The following is a 15,816-nucleotide window of genomic DNA, read 5'->3' as shown; positions in this document are numbered from 1 at the left end:
GTGGGGTGTAGTGGGGAGTGCGGGGTCGTTGCGTGCCGCCATGCCCAAGTACTACGAGGAGAAGGAGGAGGACGGGCGGGCCTGCGGGGGGGTGCGGGAGGACCTGCGGCAGTGCCTGCTGGAGAGCCCCTGCGTGCTGCAGGTGAGCGGGGGCGGGCTGAGGCAGTGCTGCGAGGGGGAGCGCCGGCCCCTCTCAGCCTTGTCCCCTCTCAGCCCCGTCCCCAGCGAGCCTCTCCTCGTGCCTCTCGACGGCTCCCCGAGCTGCGGAGGGTCCTTAAGAAATAACAACAATAATCCTTTGTTTGTCATCCGACAGGAGAAGAAAAGCCCCAAGCAATGCTTGAGGGAAGGGCACTGTAGAAGTTTGCAAAATACGTTTTTTGCATGCAAAAGGTCGATGGTAAGTGACCGTGTGTTTTCTTTTGCCGACAGCCAGGCTGCTTTCCGTCTGCTTGTTTTTTAAAACAAAACATTTTAATTCAGTAAAGCTGATGTCACTAAGCAGAACAGTACTTGCCTCCGAATTTCCTTTGAAGTATGAATATTGCCCACTGTTTTTGTTGAGAACAACGCAGCTGTGGAGTGAATAAGCTGGAAAAGATACACATTTAAAATGAATCAGACTTAAAATGTGGCAGCTAGGGTAAATGAGTTACATATTCTTAGTGTTGCTTTTAGTCAAGCTTTGATTTAAGCACTATTTATGGATCATGTAGTTTTAAGACATTGACTTAGGCTAATATTTTTTTTTTTCTGTGAGGTCACTGGAAAAAATGTGTGTAGAGAACGCTTTAGTTAAAAGGATGTCCCGCTGAAAGGGACTTTCACTACTGATGCAGGCTTCTGCATTTGAAAGTAGGCAGTCACTGTTTCTTTGGAGGACTCAAAAGAGCAGGAGTTTCTGTTTTTCTTAAGTGAGTTGTCAAGAAAGGTAGTGAGAAGCCAGTTGTAAAAATGTAATTAGATGATGTTTCCCTAATTTTGATAGGCGTTTCTTATCCGGAAATGCTTTGCTTGTGTTTCCAAAGCATTTAAAATAGCTGAGTCATGGCAAAGATGGTATCAGATGGTATCAAAACTTTGTAAACACTAGTAATAAAAGCCCCCCCCTCCCCCTTTTTTTAAGCCAATTGTGATACCTAGTGAGGGATATACAGCTGGAAATCAACCTAAACATGTATGAACTGCATTAATCCATTTAGTGACAAATTGTTACTTGTATGGACATAAAGATAGGCTATGTATGTAGTACTTCAAATATTTACCATTTGATACTGCAGCTGCAATACATGTGTCTCTAGATGATGGGTCTGTGTTTCTGTAGATCATTAAGTGAGCCTGGTGAAACAAGTGTTCTAGCAAAGTGTCTCTAGTCATGTGGAAAGAGGCCTGGCTCTTACCTGCTTCTATTTAACTGCTCCAGATTCTGAGGATGAGGAGTGATGTTTTTCCTCCCCTCTTAACTCTGTAAATCTTTGTGACAGTGCTTTGCCAAAGCTGTTACTTGATGTAACAGTGGGGCGAAAAGAGAACTTTCTTTAAAAGGTAGAAAATAAATGCAACTGTAAACTTCAGGACACTTCAGATATAAAAGTAACCACAATTTTGAAAACAGAAGTTGCTTGGTTATTGGACAAGCCTTGCATCTTGCAGGTTAGCTCTTTAATTTTGCTGCAGTTCTGAATTCTGAAAGAGGGTCAGTTATTGGAGATAAGATACTGCTTCAATCTAATATCTGGATGTTCTGGATGTGGCTCAATTGCAATCTATATCTGCAGTCTTCAAGACTGACTATCTAAATTCAGAAGATCTCTATCAAGATCAAAGTATGTTTTTCTGCTTTACTGGGAAAGAACTTGCAATTTAGTTTCAGGAGGGGTTGTGTGAGAGATTGTATTTTAGCTTTACTGACTTGCCCTCTATTAAATGCTGTTTTTTGTAACTGCCAAGAATAAACTTAAAGTTCTAATAGGCTGAATATTTATTTCAGTTTTTACTGATTTTTTTTCAGACACTTCCTGTATTTGTTATCCCTGTCTTCACTGACATTTCCAGTGACTCTCACTTAAACCCAACCTGAATTTTCCTCATTCCACTCATTAGTTGTTTGTGTGTGGGGGGGAAGCTCTAAGCAGATACACACTCCTCTGTTTTCATGTGTTCCCAGTGCTGTTCTTTATTTGTGGTGTTATAGTGTTTATTTCAGAATGCACTGGTTGCTTACCATTTAATTTTAACTTTGTATGAGATTTAAGGTAGTATAATATCTGTTTAATTGGAAAAACCCCTATGGCTTGTTGGTTATATCACTAATTTTCTGTACAGTGACTTTTCTGCTTTATTTTGTACTCTATGCTATTTTTTCACTAGTAACATCAGAATACGTGCTCTGAAATACTTCCTTTGTAGAATGTAGTGGGATCGTAATATATTGCCTTCAATTTTCAGTTGGATGCCAGGACAAGATTCAGAGGAAAGAAAGGATACTGAAGTCCTTGTGAAAGAGAACCAGCTGTGGGAAATCAGGATTCATCAGAACTGAAACAGAGGCTTAAGTAAGAAGATCGTATCTGCTGCATCCTTTTGTGCACTGTTGTCATAGAAGGTGTCTACTGCTGAGAATTCTGACAGCTTGACCTGGATGTGCATTTAAATGTTAAAAAGAAGGCATGCATAAAGCTGCAAGTTCTGGCCAAAATGGGTACCTGTCGTGCACTTGTAATAAAATATGTAAAATCCAGAATAAGCTGCAAAAGTTATCGCTGTGTTTTGAAGTTAAATTTTGGTTATACCAACTCTGATAATGTTTCACAGTTACAAATAATACAGAATTACAGACTTGGGACTGGTACTTGACTGGTATGCCAGGGGATACCTCAGCACAGAGATGTTTCTGGAGTTGATGAGTTGACCAAGGTTATGAAATGCGTGTGCCAGCTGCTTCCTTCCGAGTCGGTTTGTTACGCAATAACCCTGCGCTAATAGGTAGGAGTGGCAGCGTTTTGTAGTGCCGCATATACAAGGATGGCATCTCTTCCCTTGTGCTACAAATGCCTCTTGATACGCTGTTGGCATACCTGTGTGTTAGCATGGTGTACTTGTCAGATTGGACAACTAGATGAAAAAATGGTTTCTCTAAATTAGATGTCTTAATTAACAGTTATCTCATTTCTCATTGTATTGACACAAGTACACAAGAACAATAGCATTATTTTATTCAGTAACCTGAGCGCTGTATGCCAGGATAAGGCTAGTTAGATACTGTTGGATGGGGGAGGAGGGAGTTCCTGACCGGCCAACAGGTAAGGAGACCACGGATGCTGCCACTGTATTCTAGAAATATTTACAACAGTTTTCAAGTTCCTCTGAGACGATGCTGGACCATCATTTGCGTTATGTTTTCAGGCAAGCGTATAGTACTCATCCCAACATATATCCAAACTACGGGTGATGATTTGGACTTTACTGTTTGTTGGAAATTGTGTTCCACAAACTGTGAGAATATTTCTTGTTTTTGCTTCATCACTTCTCTGAATTCTTTGGTTTGCATTTGTGGGTGTAAAATGTTCAAATTGCCATTCATGTTCAATTACATTTTAACTGGTCTCTATTAGAACTTAAACTCACACTGCCTTTATATATTTTTTTTCTCTTGTGCTCAGGAGAAATTTCACATAACTCCATGTTATGTAACAGATGCAGTGAAAAAGCAAATGAATGGAGGAAAAAGATGTTTTGCTTTATGTTGATCAAGGATGCCTGGCAGATCTGTCTGCAGTATGGCCGTGTTCCTTGGTATGTAGGTAACATCTGTGTTAGTCTCTTGCCACACCTTGGTAAGGAAGCAGGATTTATGGGGGTAGCAAACATTAAACAGCACCTAAACGATGACTAGTCACTAATTGCAACTTTTATTTAAGTACTTGTTTCTGAAGAACATACTTCCTTCCCTCAGTTCCTTCCATCCTTACCTGCCTTTTGAAGCCTCTAAGAAATAAGCAATAATATAGCCCATGTAGAAACTCAAATGCTTTCAGACAAGCTGATTAGAAGCAAGATTAGGAAAGAGTGAGAAGGGAGAAAGCCATATTAACTTCTTTTCTTGGCTAAAACTTGCAGCCATCTAGCTGATTTGCATTTAGTCTGAACAGATGGATGCAACACTTACTGTTGCATTTCATCGATGTTAAAATTGATGACATCTGCGAATGAGCACGTTGATGATGTAATTCTGTCTTCAGTAACTTCTCTGTGATAAGTCACAGTATGTTTCTATTGCTTGTATATATAGAATTTGCGTATTTTTTGCAATCAAATCAGCACTGATCTCACAGTTTCATTTTCTGATGATCACGTGAAAGCTAGTTCATTTGTTGAAGTGCTGCAAACCTTGGTTTTCCAGAATCTAGGTACTGTATTATCTATATATACACTAAACTGCTAAATGGATGTGATACCTTTGGGACATCTTAACTTTGCCCAGGGAGGTGGTGGCATCACTGTCCCCGGGGGTTGTTTAAGAAAAGGCTGGATGTGGTGCTTCGGGACATGGATTAGTGGTGACATTGGTAGTGCGGGGGTGGTTGGACCAGATTATCTTGGAGGGCTTTTCCAACCTTAATGGTTCTATGATGAGTGCTTTGATTTCAAAATATTACTCACAAGCTTCCTTTGAAAAAAGGTAATTAAATGGGAGTAAAAACAAATTTAAATCTACTTGGCAGATAATTAAATGTCACTTAAAGAGTGAATGCTACAGAGTAGGAATGGGATGTGGTTTGGTACTCACGGAGTCTTCCACTGGCTGCCTGACTGCAGCGGACTACAGGCTCGATGCTTCATGTGGTCTGTTCCTTTCTCTCAGCCCTAACCCCTGAGCTTCACCTCATGGTGCTGCGGAAGCTCCTTTGGGGAAGGAACAGACAGGAGAGCACAGGCAGGTGACTAGCTGAAGCTATTTTTAGTCATTGGCTTGATCCAAGTGTTGAAATTACATCTAGCAGTTGGTACTGAACGCTTCAGGATTTTGTAAGGAATTTAACAGGAGTATAACAGATCAAATCTTGTAAGATTTTCTTGGTGTCAAAACTTCCTAATGGTTCACTAGGTTATCTAGACCAGCATAAAAATGCATGTCCTGCGTATCTAAATACTGACTTGCTCGAGAGACTGTCATTGTTTAATTCCAATATTGTGCAACATCATATTCCGTCTAAAAATGACTAATTATATAATTGCCTTGGGAGTTTAAGCACTGTTCTACTTGAAAGCTGTTAGTGTTCCCTGTGTGACTTCTAAAAATAATTTGTTTTATTAATGGGAAGCCCTAAATACTCCAAACTTGTGCACATGATTGCAGCTTTCTTCTATTGCAGAAAAATGCTTTCCTTTGAACAATCTGACATTGAGTCTTGTGTGTTACGCTATTCTACTGTTTTATTTATTTAAAAATACAGATTTCCAACTCATGGAAGGTTCTGCAAGATTGACCATGTAATGTTTTGGAACTTGTGAAACTGGACTGCTGAGGACAAAAGGTCAAAATGGTGCCCAAGGGCTCTTCAGTATTTTATAACCACTCCTATACCCAGTGGTAATAATTCCTATCAAGGAAGTACAGGATGCAGCTGGCCAAAACCTTTCATCACTGCTCTCACTTCTCCCATTGGTTTCACATGGTGGTGGAGTTCAGGGGTGCTGGATGCTTCTGAGTTCCACGCTGCAGACTGGGACTTGGCCGATGTTGGGACATGTCTGTTGATACTACATCTCATTTTGTCAGGGAGCATGTTCTCTCCTTGGTCCAGTCCTGCAAGCACTTCCGTATTTGCCTAGCTGCAAGCACCTATTGCAGAACTACTCACGTGTTTATTATGATAAAAAAAAAAAAGGCTGCATTTACATACTGTAGTTTGAAAATTCCTTGAGGGCAATTCTTGCTGGTTAGTATACAAAGGTTTAAGCCTTTTGTTGGAAAACTTTGAAACATGGAATTGCAGCAGCTTTGTTGACGTGATGAATTTCAGCAAGTATTCATGCTGCCTTAGCAGCTGATATGTGATCATTTAGGTTATGTATATTACTGTATATGCGCATATATATCGACCACTGTGTAAAACTAAGATCATGGCAGAGTTTTCCATCATAAACTGCAGTTGACAGAACAGTAACCAGAAACTTCAAGATCATTTCTCCTTTCTTTATCCAAATGTGCATGCTGAATTTTCACTTTATCTGTCTGTCATGGTTTTGCTGCAGTTATCTTCAGAAAATTGTTTACCAATTATTTCTGTAAGTGGTGCACTCCGCAGTGACTTACTTGGTTGACTCTATCCGGAAAAAATTCTGTAAACATAGAAGGTAGCTTCCTGAAGTGAACTGTGCTTTATTTTCAGTATTTACTGGTATTTCCAGTATTTACTAGTATTTACTGGTATTTCCAGTATTTACTAGTATTTCCAGTATTTACTGAAAATAAATACTGGAAATATTTCAGGTTGATTAATAATGCCCTTAAACATTGAAGGGAGAAGCTTAATAGCTGCTTACTGATGTTAGTAACAGGTGATAGATTTAAAATGTTGATGTACTTATTGGATAAACATTGAATTTATTTTTATATCAACCTGATGTGTTTTTTCCCCATGATGAAAGCTTATGTGCTATATTTTTTTCCTTCTATTTATTTTTTTTTGCAACTAGGTACTAATGGGCTGCAGTGAAATGGAAGGGAATAATTTCTTAAAGATTTTCAGTAGCAGTGGAACTAAGTGAATCTCTGTGACTTAGTACAAGATCTCCAAAGTGATTTTTGCAGTATTGCTACTGTTACTGTAAAAGGAGCTAGGGAGAAAACAGTGAGTATAGGAATTGGCTTGTAATTCGTACAGTTTATCATAACTGTGCTAATGTAAAATTGTGTTGTCCTTCATTATCATGAAGGATGAGGAATATATAATTTTTGTGACAATGTGTTTAAATAAAAGCACCATAACATTTTTTTTGAGGAAATGCATACATTGACTTTCTAAAACCTCGTTTCATACCTCTCTTAGTCCCATCACAAAACTGTAGTGTTCTTTTAAGGAGATAAATCCCTGGTACAGGGGTTTTGAGTGATCTCTGTATATGTAAAGTCCTCTCTTCTTTCTTAGTACACTATTGATTGTGCTTCTTAGGTGCATGTCACATTTTGTCCCAGTGTGAAGTTGGGATCTTGTATTCAGTTCCTTCTCCATTATGGCCCTGATGCCATTTTCAGACATAGTTTTTCAGTCTGCTGTTTTCCCAGTATTTAAGGTGTGGCTTTGTAATCTTTGCCTGGATGTATAGCCTATAACCTGAGATTTGCTTTTATAAAACAAACAAAACCCACATACATTTTATCAGCTGTTCCAGATCTCTCATGGGATGGCCCAGTCCTTTTGTTTACCCTATTGCTCTCATTCGTGGTGTCCACAAAATCAGCAGTGAGTTTAAACTTGCTTTCACATAATTGAGGAAAATGTTGAGCAGTCTTAAACCCAGTGACAGTCCCAGGGCTCGAGTACACCTCCCCTCTGGCAGTTAGCTTTTGAGGTTTGTTACTTAGGTGTGGTTGGCTCTGTTCTGAACTGTGACCAAAGACAAATGTTAAAAATCACGTATGTTTGGCTAGGCATTGAAAGCAAGCTCTCCTCTGTAAGCTCTGTCTCTGGTTTTGAAACAGAAGTGCTTGGATCAGTCCTATTGCCCTGCTAAAAATCGACCTTCATTGCTGACAGGTGGAAAGAAAAATGACAAATTCAAGCCCTGTTGCCTGGCTTCTCTCCCACCTTCAGCTCATGTTAAGGTCTCAAGCTGATGCCTTCTAGCGCCAGGCAAATTAAAATCCTTATACTAGGGTGATGGCTGGGACTGACTGAACACGGAGCTCGCAGCAGTCCTCTGCAGATTTTACACGGCAGGCTGGGAGTATCCAGGCAGGTGTGTGCCTCGACAAATCCCTCTTCAGTGCCTTTTCTCCCCGGAATTCCCCCAGGACGTGCCTTTTCCCGAAACGCCCGCTCCCCCGCCAACCGTTCTCGCGGCGTCCCCTCAGCGCCGGGGTTGACCAGGCGGCCCTAAGGCTGCCGCTCAGGGCGGGCTGTGCGGGGGCCCGCAGGGGGCCGGGCCCGGGTGCGGGGCGGGGCAGGGCCGCTCCCGGTACCGTCACCAGCGGGCTGGCGGCGGAGCCTCGGTGCGGGCCGGCGGCGCTGAGGAGGTGAGCGAGGCGGGCAGAGGCCCTGAGGGGCGAGGGGCGGCCGGGGGGGCGGCCATTATGTGGGGTCGGGCCGGGGGGCGGGCGCCATTTCGTCGCCGCCGCCCGTGCCGCGGGGCGGGTGGCCGCGCGTCTCGCCGGCCGCTCGGCTCCGTCCTCGGCGTGCCCGCGGCACCTGCACGCTTCTTGTCTCCTCGGGAGGCACCGGGCACGGCTGTCGTGGCCGGGTGCCCTCGCCCAGCCGCGGCGGAGGGGGAGCTGCGCGGCTCCAGCGGCGATGCCACGGTCGGGGAGCGGCAGCGAGGGGCAGAGAGCACCGTGCGGAGCGGTGCGGTGCCCGGCAGCCCGTACCCTCCGGTCCTTCCTTCGGGTTTTGTCGTTGCCGAAAAGAAACGAGATGCTCGTAGGGTTTGGTGCGCGGCTCGGCGGGTGGCAGGGTACGGCAAGACCTGCCTGCGCGCTGCTGATGCGCCCTCATCCCTTCAGCTTGGCTCTGGCGGAGCAGCAGACAAATGCGGCTATAGCTCAGCCCCGCTGGCCTACATTTCCCCCGTACAAAACCCAGCAGAGTCAGCTGGTGATGCTCAAAGCCCAGCGAAGTCAGCTGGTGATGGCCAAGGCTCAGCGGAGGGGCTCTCTTGCCCCTACAGCCCGGCACCCTGTGCCGGCAGCAGCGCTCCGTCTGCAGGCCGATGCAATTCTTCCTGCACAAGTCTGTAACATCGAGCTTGTCCATGCAGGGAAGGTTTTGCTCTTGAAGCAACAGAAGCAGAGGCTCTTGTATGTTTTTATGCCCTCAGTCTGTAAAGCAAGGGAGATAAGCTTGCAAAACCCTGTTGTCCTGGAAACCAGATTATCTGTTTCCCCTTGAGAAACCGCCGTATGCTAATGCTTATTTCAGAAGGTCGCGTTTTAAAAACTTACCAAGGTTTTTCCTGCATCTGAAGGCTTAACTCAGTGAGCTACCTGGCTTCTAGGAACTCAGTGGGCCTGCAAAGGAAACACGATGTTTTTGTAATTCTCCCTCAAGTCTCTGACTCTCGATGCGGATGTTAGGTGGAAGCAAACAGGGGCAGGAGATGGGGATAGACCATTTTAGCAAGAGTTCAAAATTCAGTATTCATAATTCTATGAATATTTTAAGTCTGGCGCTTTCCAAACTTTGCAGTGGATGTGGCCTCTTTGATTCACTTCTGCCTGTTGGCAGTACCAAGTTGTTAGCAAGTCATGATTTCAGTGCTGCTTTCAAGTATCCGTGTCTAGGTTGTATGCACTTTTCTCGATACATGACAGTGTTGCCAGTGGTTTACTTTATCTTTAGTGCTCTGATTTAACTTGATCTGTAGTGGATGGTGGGTCGTAGGGGTCCACGGAGAAACAAACAACCTTGTCAAAATGCGACAGAGTCGTGTGATCTTGGGAGGGTGGCTCTGTTACCAAAGACAGTGATCAAGCCTCTGCAAAAACTCCTTTACTTCTGTCCCAATTGCTGTCAGCTGAGTCAGAAAGCATCAACTCTCTCCCCAGGCTTGTTTGAAATGTTCCTTCAGCTGTTGCTAGCATAAGTACCTGCTGGGGTGGTAGAATTTTCGGTCTTAAGATCTCAGATATGTTGAAGGTTGGACATAATCTGCCATCTCTTAAACCTCTTCAAGACCAGTCTGGTAATGCAGATGCTGTATTAAAGGGAAGAACTTCTCCCTATGGAGCGAAATGAGTGCTAGGAGAAGTGGCTGCTCTATTTCCTACATGTTCTGGTCTCAGTCTTCTTATTGTTCTACTAGAACTGGGAAGGAAAAAAGCAAGACCCATGATCCCCTGCAGCTCTTGTCTTCTTGTTAAGGTGAATCCAGGCTTCTGGAGTATGCTTTGTTACAGCAAATTTTAATTATCTAATTACTAGTGCATACGATACAAATTTAGAATATAAGAACACCTCCTGGACCCCCCTTGTAGATTACGTTGCTGAAAATACTTCCCCATTTCTTGCCACGGTTTTGCTCAGAGATGAAGCTTGAAACCTCTACCTCAGGGAGGTAGCAGGTTGAGAACTGTAGGCAGTGTAGCTCAGAGCCTTGTTTTACGTGCTCTTTGTTTCTCCCTGTCACTCCTGTTCCTGTTTCTTTTCTGACAAACCAAATTTCCTCTCTATTGTTGGATTATCTACCTAAATCTCAAACAGACATCCTTTGCAGAAAGGATGTTGGAAAATGACCTTGGAAGAAGAAAGCTTTGGGGCGAATCTGCCTCATCCACGTCAGTCAGGCAGCTAGGCATGGCCTCACGTGTGTTTGTCCGACACGTTGCAGTTTAACCTAGTATGATAAGCTCTTTACTATAGGCAAAGTTGTTTCCTCTGGCCTTCAGATACGAGAAGTTTCCCTTTCCCATTTCACAGCCATTTAGTGCTCTCTTTCCTTCCCTTCCAGTGATCTTTTCCTTGCAGTGGTCTGTGTACTGCAAGGAAATTGTCGCCGCGGATCAGCAGCAGGCCGTTCTGGGAGGCAAAACCAAGCAACAAAGCAAAGGGCAAAGCAAGCTGAGCAGTAAGCGTGGGCCAAGTGAAGTGAGGAAAATAAAAGGGGCATTTACAAGTTCAAGAAGTGACCGAGAGGAGGGTGTGTGTCTTGGCTGCGCAGGGGAGTGGTGGAGTCATAGCTGGCTTTTGTGGTTTGTATGGCACGCGGTGAGGGAGGTGTGCAAGAGATAGCAGAAGGAAACTCCCCAGTCACTTACCTGGCGGTTGCTGCTGTATTTTCCCTGTTTCAGGAGCTGGAGTTAACTGCGTTGCATCAGCCAGCACAGGTAGCTATCACACTTCTGCTTCTGCCAGGCTGCTGAGCTGGCCGCTTCTGCCTCTCGCAGAGGAAAGGGAGGTGCCAGCTCTGCAGAAATACATTCGCACTTTTGAAAACAATATCTGAAAGCTGCAGTAAAGTGCATTCAGTCAGGAAGAAGGCTGTCCCTGGTCGTTTGTACTTCTCCCAAGTGTGAATTTGTTGAATTTATGATATTTTTTCCAAATATGCAGTAAGTACAGAAATGGAAGTGCCAGGGTATGTCCTAACTTTGCTAAAGCCATATTGATGAAATATGAGAGAGTAACGTGATTTTCCCTCTAATCTCCAGGATCTCGATCTTAGGTGAAGGAGATTTTCTGCGCTGCTGACACGACAAAGGATTTCTGTGCAGCTGAGGTTTGTGAATGTGTGCCTGTACTCCCTGAAAGTTCATACAGCAATGAGCTATTGTTAAGACCCGATATGAAATCAGCAGAATACATTGAGAAAGCCATTGACATTCTCGAGTTGTTGCGTGTAGACCTGGCCCACTCACGGGAACATGACCTCTTCCATGTTCTTGTATTTGCCATGAAGGCCTGCATCGTGTTTGTGGCCTGCTGCTCTGTCGTGCTGACAGAGGAGCCTGTTGTGTGCGAGCTGACATTCCCTAAACGCGGCTCTGTTCTTCCAGTTTGCTGCGGGCAGAGCAGATTTTGTGGTGGAGAAAACTGAGCGGTGTGAAAGGGAGTGAGATGAGGGGAAAAGTGAAGGAGAAAGCGGAGAGGGTGTGAGAGTAGATGGTCCCTGCGGGAAAGAGGAGAGACTGTGACAGAAAAATACACGCAGCATGGTTCTGATCTCCGTTTCATTATGCTTGCCCGTGGAGCACTTTACAGCTGTCCCTTCTGCAAAGACCTGGAGGAGGAGCCATGAGCCCATGGTGCCACTGGGGCTGGGTGATGCCTGCTGGTAGCACTGCACCCCATGGTGGGCACAAAGAGGGGGGCCGAGCGCGTCCTGAGCCTGGGCAAGGGCCTGGCCTTCGTCCTGCTGTTCCATCTGGCTGACAAAAATGTTAAATCACCTCTGTAAACATTACAAGAGGAATTATTCTTTCCACCAATTCATGGTAAAATGACTAATTATAGGAAGTGTAGGTGAACAGGTGTCACCTGTCTTTGGCAACGGCACCAAGTGCTCAGAAAGAATTAGATCCCTGGAATTTCGTCTTGCACTGAGTGGGACGGGTCTTCCAGGTAGAAATTATGGCCAATAGGGGAGGAACAGAAGATCCTGGATTTGCTGAGAGTTGGTTCTTCCCCTCTCCCTAACTCAAAATATATGGGTGTTGCTTGAGAAGACTTGAAGAAATACTTGAGAAAGCTACATGTGCTCTGACCAAATCCTTTCCCCAGTCTGTTTCTCTTGGCAAGAGCAGATTACCCAATAATAGTTTTTTTTTTTTTTTTTCCTGTTAGTTTGACCCAATCTATATTTTAGTGAAATTATCGCTTTCCAAGAAGTATCGGTAAGAACTGTATTTCTGATAGAAGTGCTAGTGGCTATGGTAGCAGCGCTTGAGGCACAGGCTTCCAGCATGAGGCTTAGCTTTGGGCTAAGGGATGGATAAGGAACAAGCCACGTTAACGCCGCATCAGGTTCTCGTGTGGCTTTCTGTCTTTGTTTGCAATTTCTGTGTCATGGTGTCTGAAATGTTCTGTACTTTATATATTAATGGCAGATTACAACCCTGTGTTCCCAAGAGGCTTTCTGGCTGCGAGCAGGCAATCTGTTATGACCAGTAGATTATATACCCTATAAAAAGATCATACAGCAAAATATAGTCCGTCAAGGAATCTACACAAAAGCTTCGAATCTGCAATGAGACTTTTGGATGTGTCGCTCTATTGTACTTTGAGAACATTTCAGATTAAATATCTAATGAATATATGCAATGAACGTGCCTACATAAAATATTTAGCATTTCCGTTGTGTAGCGTAGGTAGACCTGTAGGTAGAGAGATAGTTCAGGTGTTTTCGGAAACAGGAAACTTCAGCACCCTGCAGGCTTGGGTGTGAAGGGAGCAATTGTATTAAAATTTGTTAAGTAAGCATGCTGCTAAAAATGGGCTGGTGGGATGTAAATGAAGCCATTAGAAGTTATCAAAGGCACAGCGTTGGCTTTTTGTACATGGACTGCACTGCTTTTCAGTGGGAGCATAATGCTGTTACCTCTCTGTGGAACAGCACGGCCCTGGGCGAAGCCATGGTGGTGGAGTAGAGGCTTCTGCCCTGCTGTGCAGGAGCAGCTCAGCAATTAGGCTAGCTGAGAGGCACAGGGAGCCTTGGAGAGCTGCTCTAAACACACCCTCCAGTCCTACTGGAAAGCGGGTATGTGGGGAGATGATTAGTGGGGAATGAACTGCAAGGCATGGTTGTGGATCAGTGTTATTTATAGTGAGATTTTTCCTTTCCAGGAAGAGCAGTGAAAACTTTTAGTGTTTTGTTAGGTAAATTATCTCAAGTAGATGTCTCCAGGGGCTAAAAACCTAGTTGTAGGAATAGAAGTTAATTATTTTCATGCTTGTCTTCTGTTGCCTCTGTGTCCTGTTGCTCTGAAGGGACGTAAGCATGTTTTCCCCCTGGTTCCCCTTACCTCAGAGTTAAGGTGCTACAACTCAGAAAGTGACATGCTACTTGTTACCCTTGGAACAACAGAGTGATGTTGCATTGTCAGCTTGCTGTAGTATTCCTGGGTCTAGCTTTGAACATCTCCTGTCCAGCTTTGGAGCGTTCAAATCCCCAGAATGTTTGCTCCTGGGGTATCTGCTGTTGTGTGGAGAAGGCAGGGCAGCACAGTCTCCTCCACTGATGTATACGTATGAGCAGGATAGTTCAGCCCAGCAGTTATCATAAGATGAGCAAGCATTAGGTAACAATCTTCCTTTCCATACCATGTCTAACAGGTATCAACTGGAGAGAGAAATGGTATTAGAGTATTCCTCCTGCCAGGGTGCTCCTGAGAACTTTTGGTCTGAGTGTGGAAACTTATTTTACTGTAAGTGCACCTTTTCCCCCACTCCCATTTCTTACTTTGGATATTTGCACTTGAGGCAGGCACCTGGTGAGCTTTAAGGGTGAGGTTGGCAGGAGAAGGAAGAGAAATAGGTCTTTTGAAATTACTGGTGAGAGTCCAGTGATAGATTCTTTTAGGACAGACCATGGTGGTCATGTCCCAAGTAAAATAAGGTCATGAGTAATTCTGTCTTTATCAAAGAAGTTGTAAGGCCTGCCTTTTACAAGCAACAGTTGAAAGAGTTTCAGGGGATGTATATGGCAGTAGTATTTATCAACCTTGGGCATTTGGAAATCACGAAGCCTTCAAAATCATGAGAGGTTTTTGAAATAATCTTTGTCGTGTACCTCATACTTGTCTTCCAGCTTTGGAGCTTTTAGGTGGCTCCCAGTCTTGATGGTTCCTGTTCAACAATATTCAGTACTGTAGCGAGCTGTGGGCATCTTATACATTGATCTTCCATTGTCACCTCATGTTTTAAATTTTATGTGCCTGTGAGTGATGTTGAGGAACTAGTGTGTCCTGCCAGCTTTATAAGTTGACCTGCAAGGTGTGTTTACAAGCTGTGTTCTGAAACCAGTAAGCTGAGGGGTCTTGTCTCTTGTCTTTCCTATGTGTAACATGTGCTTCAGGGAGCTGGGGCTTTCAGGAGAAGGCCGAGTACTGTGAGACTCGGGCAAAACAGTCAGAAGGACCGGTGATCCCTGATGGAAAAATGGCTGGAGGTTCTACAAAGCCTGTGTTTCCAGTTTCTGTGAGGCCTTTCACAATGCGGATGGGCAAAACCTACCTTTATTTGGACTTCTGAATGTGTCTCGACTTGTGTAATTGTGCATGGTCATTGTTTCAGGGATTCGTGGTGCAAAATTAAACGCAGGATGGCAGTTTGGTGCCAACACCAGTATCTCTGTGTGTGGCATTTACCTGGAGCTTTTAGCAAGTGAAAAATCAGCAAAGTGCAAAGCAGTCCGGTTTGGGGTATTTCTGCAGCAGAGCAATAAAAGGAGCTAGGCAGTCTCTGAACTCTGAACTGGAGGTTTTGAGCTGGAAGCTTCATGGAAAGCATTTAATTTTGGGCTGCTCCCATAGCCAGCATGGCGACCCTCCAGTCATGACAAAGGCCTACGAGGGCCCTGAGAGAACAGCATACCCTGGTGATTTACAGCTGGGGCCTAGTACTGAGGGTTGTAAATTAGAGCTTACAAACGTTTGCCCTGGCTTAAACTGTGGCATCTAAGGGTTGGAAGAGGCAAGTGGTAGTACAAATCCATCTGTACTTCTGTCCTTTTTGGATTTATTGTTTACCAGCTAGACTGGGAAGCCCATTAAGGCAAGTATCTGAGAAGGGTGATGCTGCATGGCTCTGGAAGGAGAGCTTTGAGTTCATCTGAAAAGTGTCAAGAGCTTGGGAAACAAAAGAGAAAACAGAAGCGCTGTTCTCTGTAAGTAGAAGGAAATGTGATTTCTTTTGTTCTGTTTTTTGATGACTCCTTTTTCTGGAATGCTGCAGTTATGCTTACAGATTAGGAATGGACTAGAACTGAGACCTTTGGAAACAATGAAGCCATGCAGGTGGAAAGAGAGATGTCTGAACAGAAAGAGTACCGTCAGAGCACAAGGTGAGAGGCACGGGCTGTCTGTGAAAGCTGGACAGGGTTAGGAACAGGTAAGCCCATACATACAAGTTCTAGGGCAACAGACTTTGAAACACCTTGAAA

At 44.2% G+C, this 15,816-nt stretch overlaps 2 protein-coding genes across 3 annotated transcripts in view; both read left to right on the top strand.

The window, feature by feature from the left end:
- Window positions 1-15: 15 nt before the first annotated feature.
- On the top strand, window positions 16-2,756 carry LOC118160737 (cytochrome c oxidase assembly factor 5). Of its 2 annotated transcripts, none has more exons than XM_035315705.1 (3): window positions 16-142; window positions 317-400; window positions 2,449-2,756. In XM_035315705.1, the coding sequence occupies exons 1-3, from the start codon at window positions 41-43 to the stop codon at window positions 2,488-2,490; spliced, it is 228 nt and encodes a 75-aa protein (XP_035171596.1). In that variant the 5' UTR covers window positions 16-40; the 3' UTR covers window positions 2,491-2,756. The 2 variants fall into 2 exon arrangements, with proteins under 2 accessions (XP_035171596.1, XP_035171604.1); XM_035315713.1 differs by lacking the exon at window positions 2,449-2,756 and adding an exon at window positions 761-855.
- Window positions 2,757-8,150: 5,394 nt separating this feature from the next.
- The window catches only part of INPP4A (inositol polyphosphate-4-phosphatase type I A), a 117,370-nt gene continuing 109,704 nt past the window's right edge, over window positions 8,151-15,816 (top strand). Inside the window, exon 1 of the mRNA XM_035315469.1 lies at window positions 8,151-8,242. The gene's annotated coding sequence lies outside the window, so the exon portion shown is untranslated. The remainder of the gene's footprint in view (window positions 8,243-15,816) is intronic.

The sequence above is a fragment of the Oxyura jamaicensis genome, chromosome 1, assembly GCF_011077185.1.
Source record: "Oxyura jamaicensis isolate SHBP4307 breed ruddy duck chromosome 1, BPBGC_Ojam_1.0, whole genome shotgun sequence".
NCBI lineage: Eukaryota > Metazoa > Chordata > Aves > Anseriformes > Anatidae > Oxyura > Oxyura jamaicensis.
Note: the sequence above shows the minus strand (reverse complement) of the source record. Positions and strands in the feature narration are given on the sequence as shown.

Coding starts and splice junctions, on each gene's coding strand:
- LOC118160737 (XM_035315705.1), top strand. CDS start 41: ATGCCCAAGTACTACGAGGAGAAGGAGGAGGACGGGCGGGCCTGCGGG. Junction 143..316: donor AGAGCCCCTGCGTGCTGCAG/GTGAGCGGGGGC, acceptor GTCATCCGACAG/GAGAAGAAAAGCCCCAAGCA. Junction 401..2,448: donor TTGCATGCAAAAGGTCGATG/GTAAGTGACCGT, acceptor TTCAATTTTCAG/TTGGATGCCAGGACAAGATT.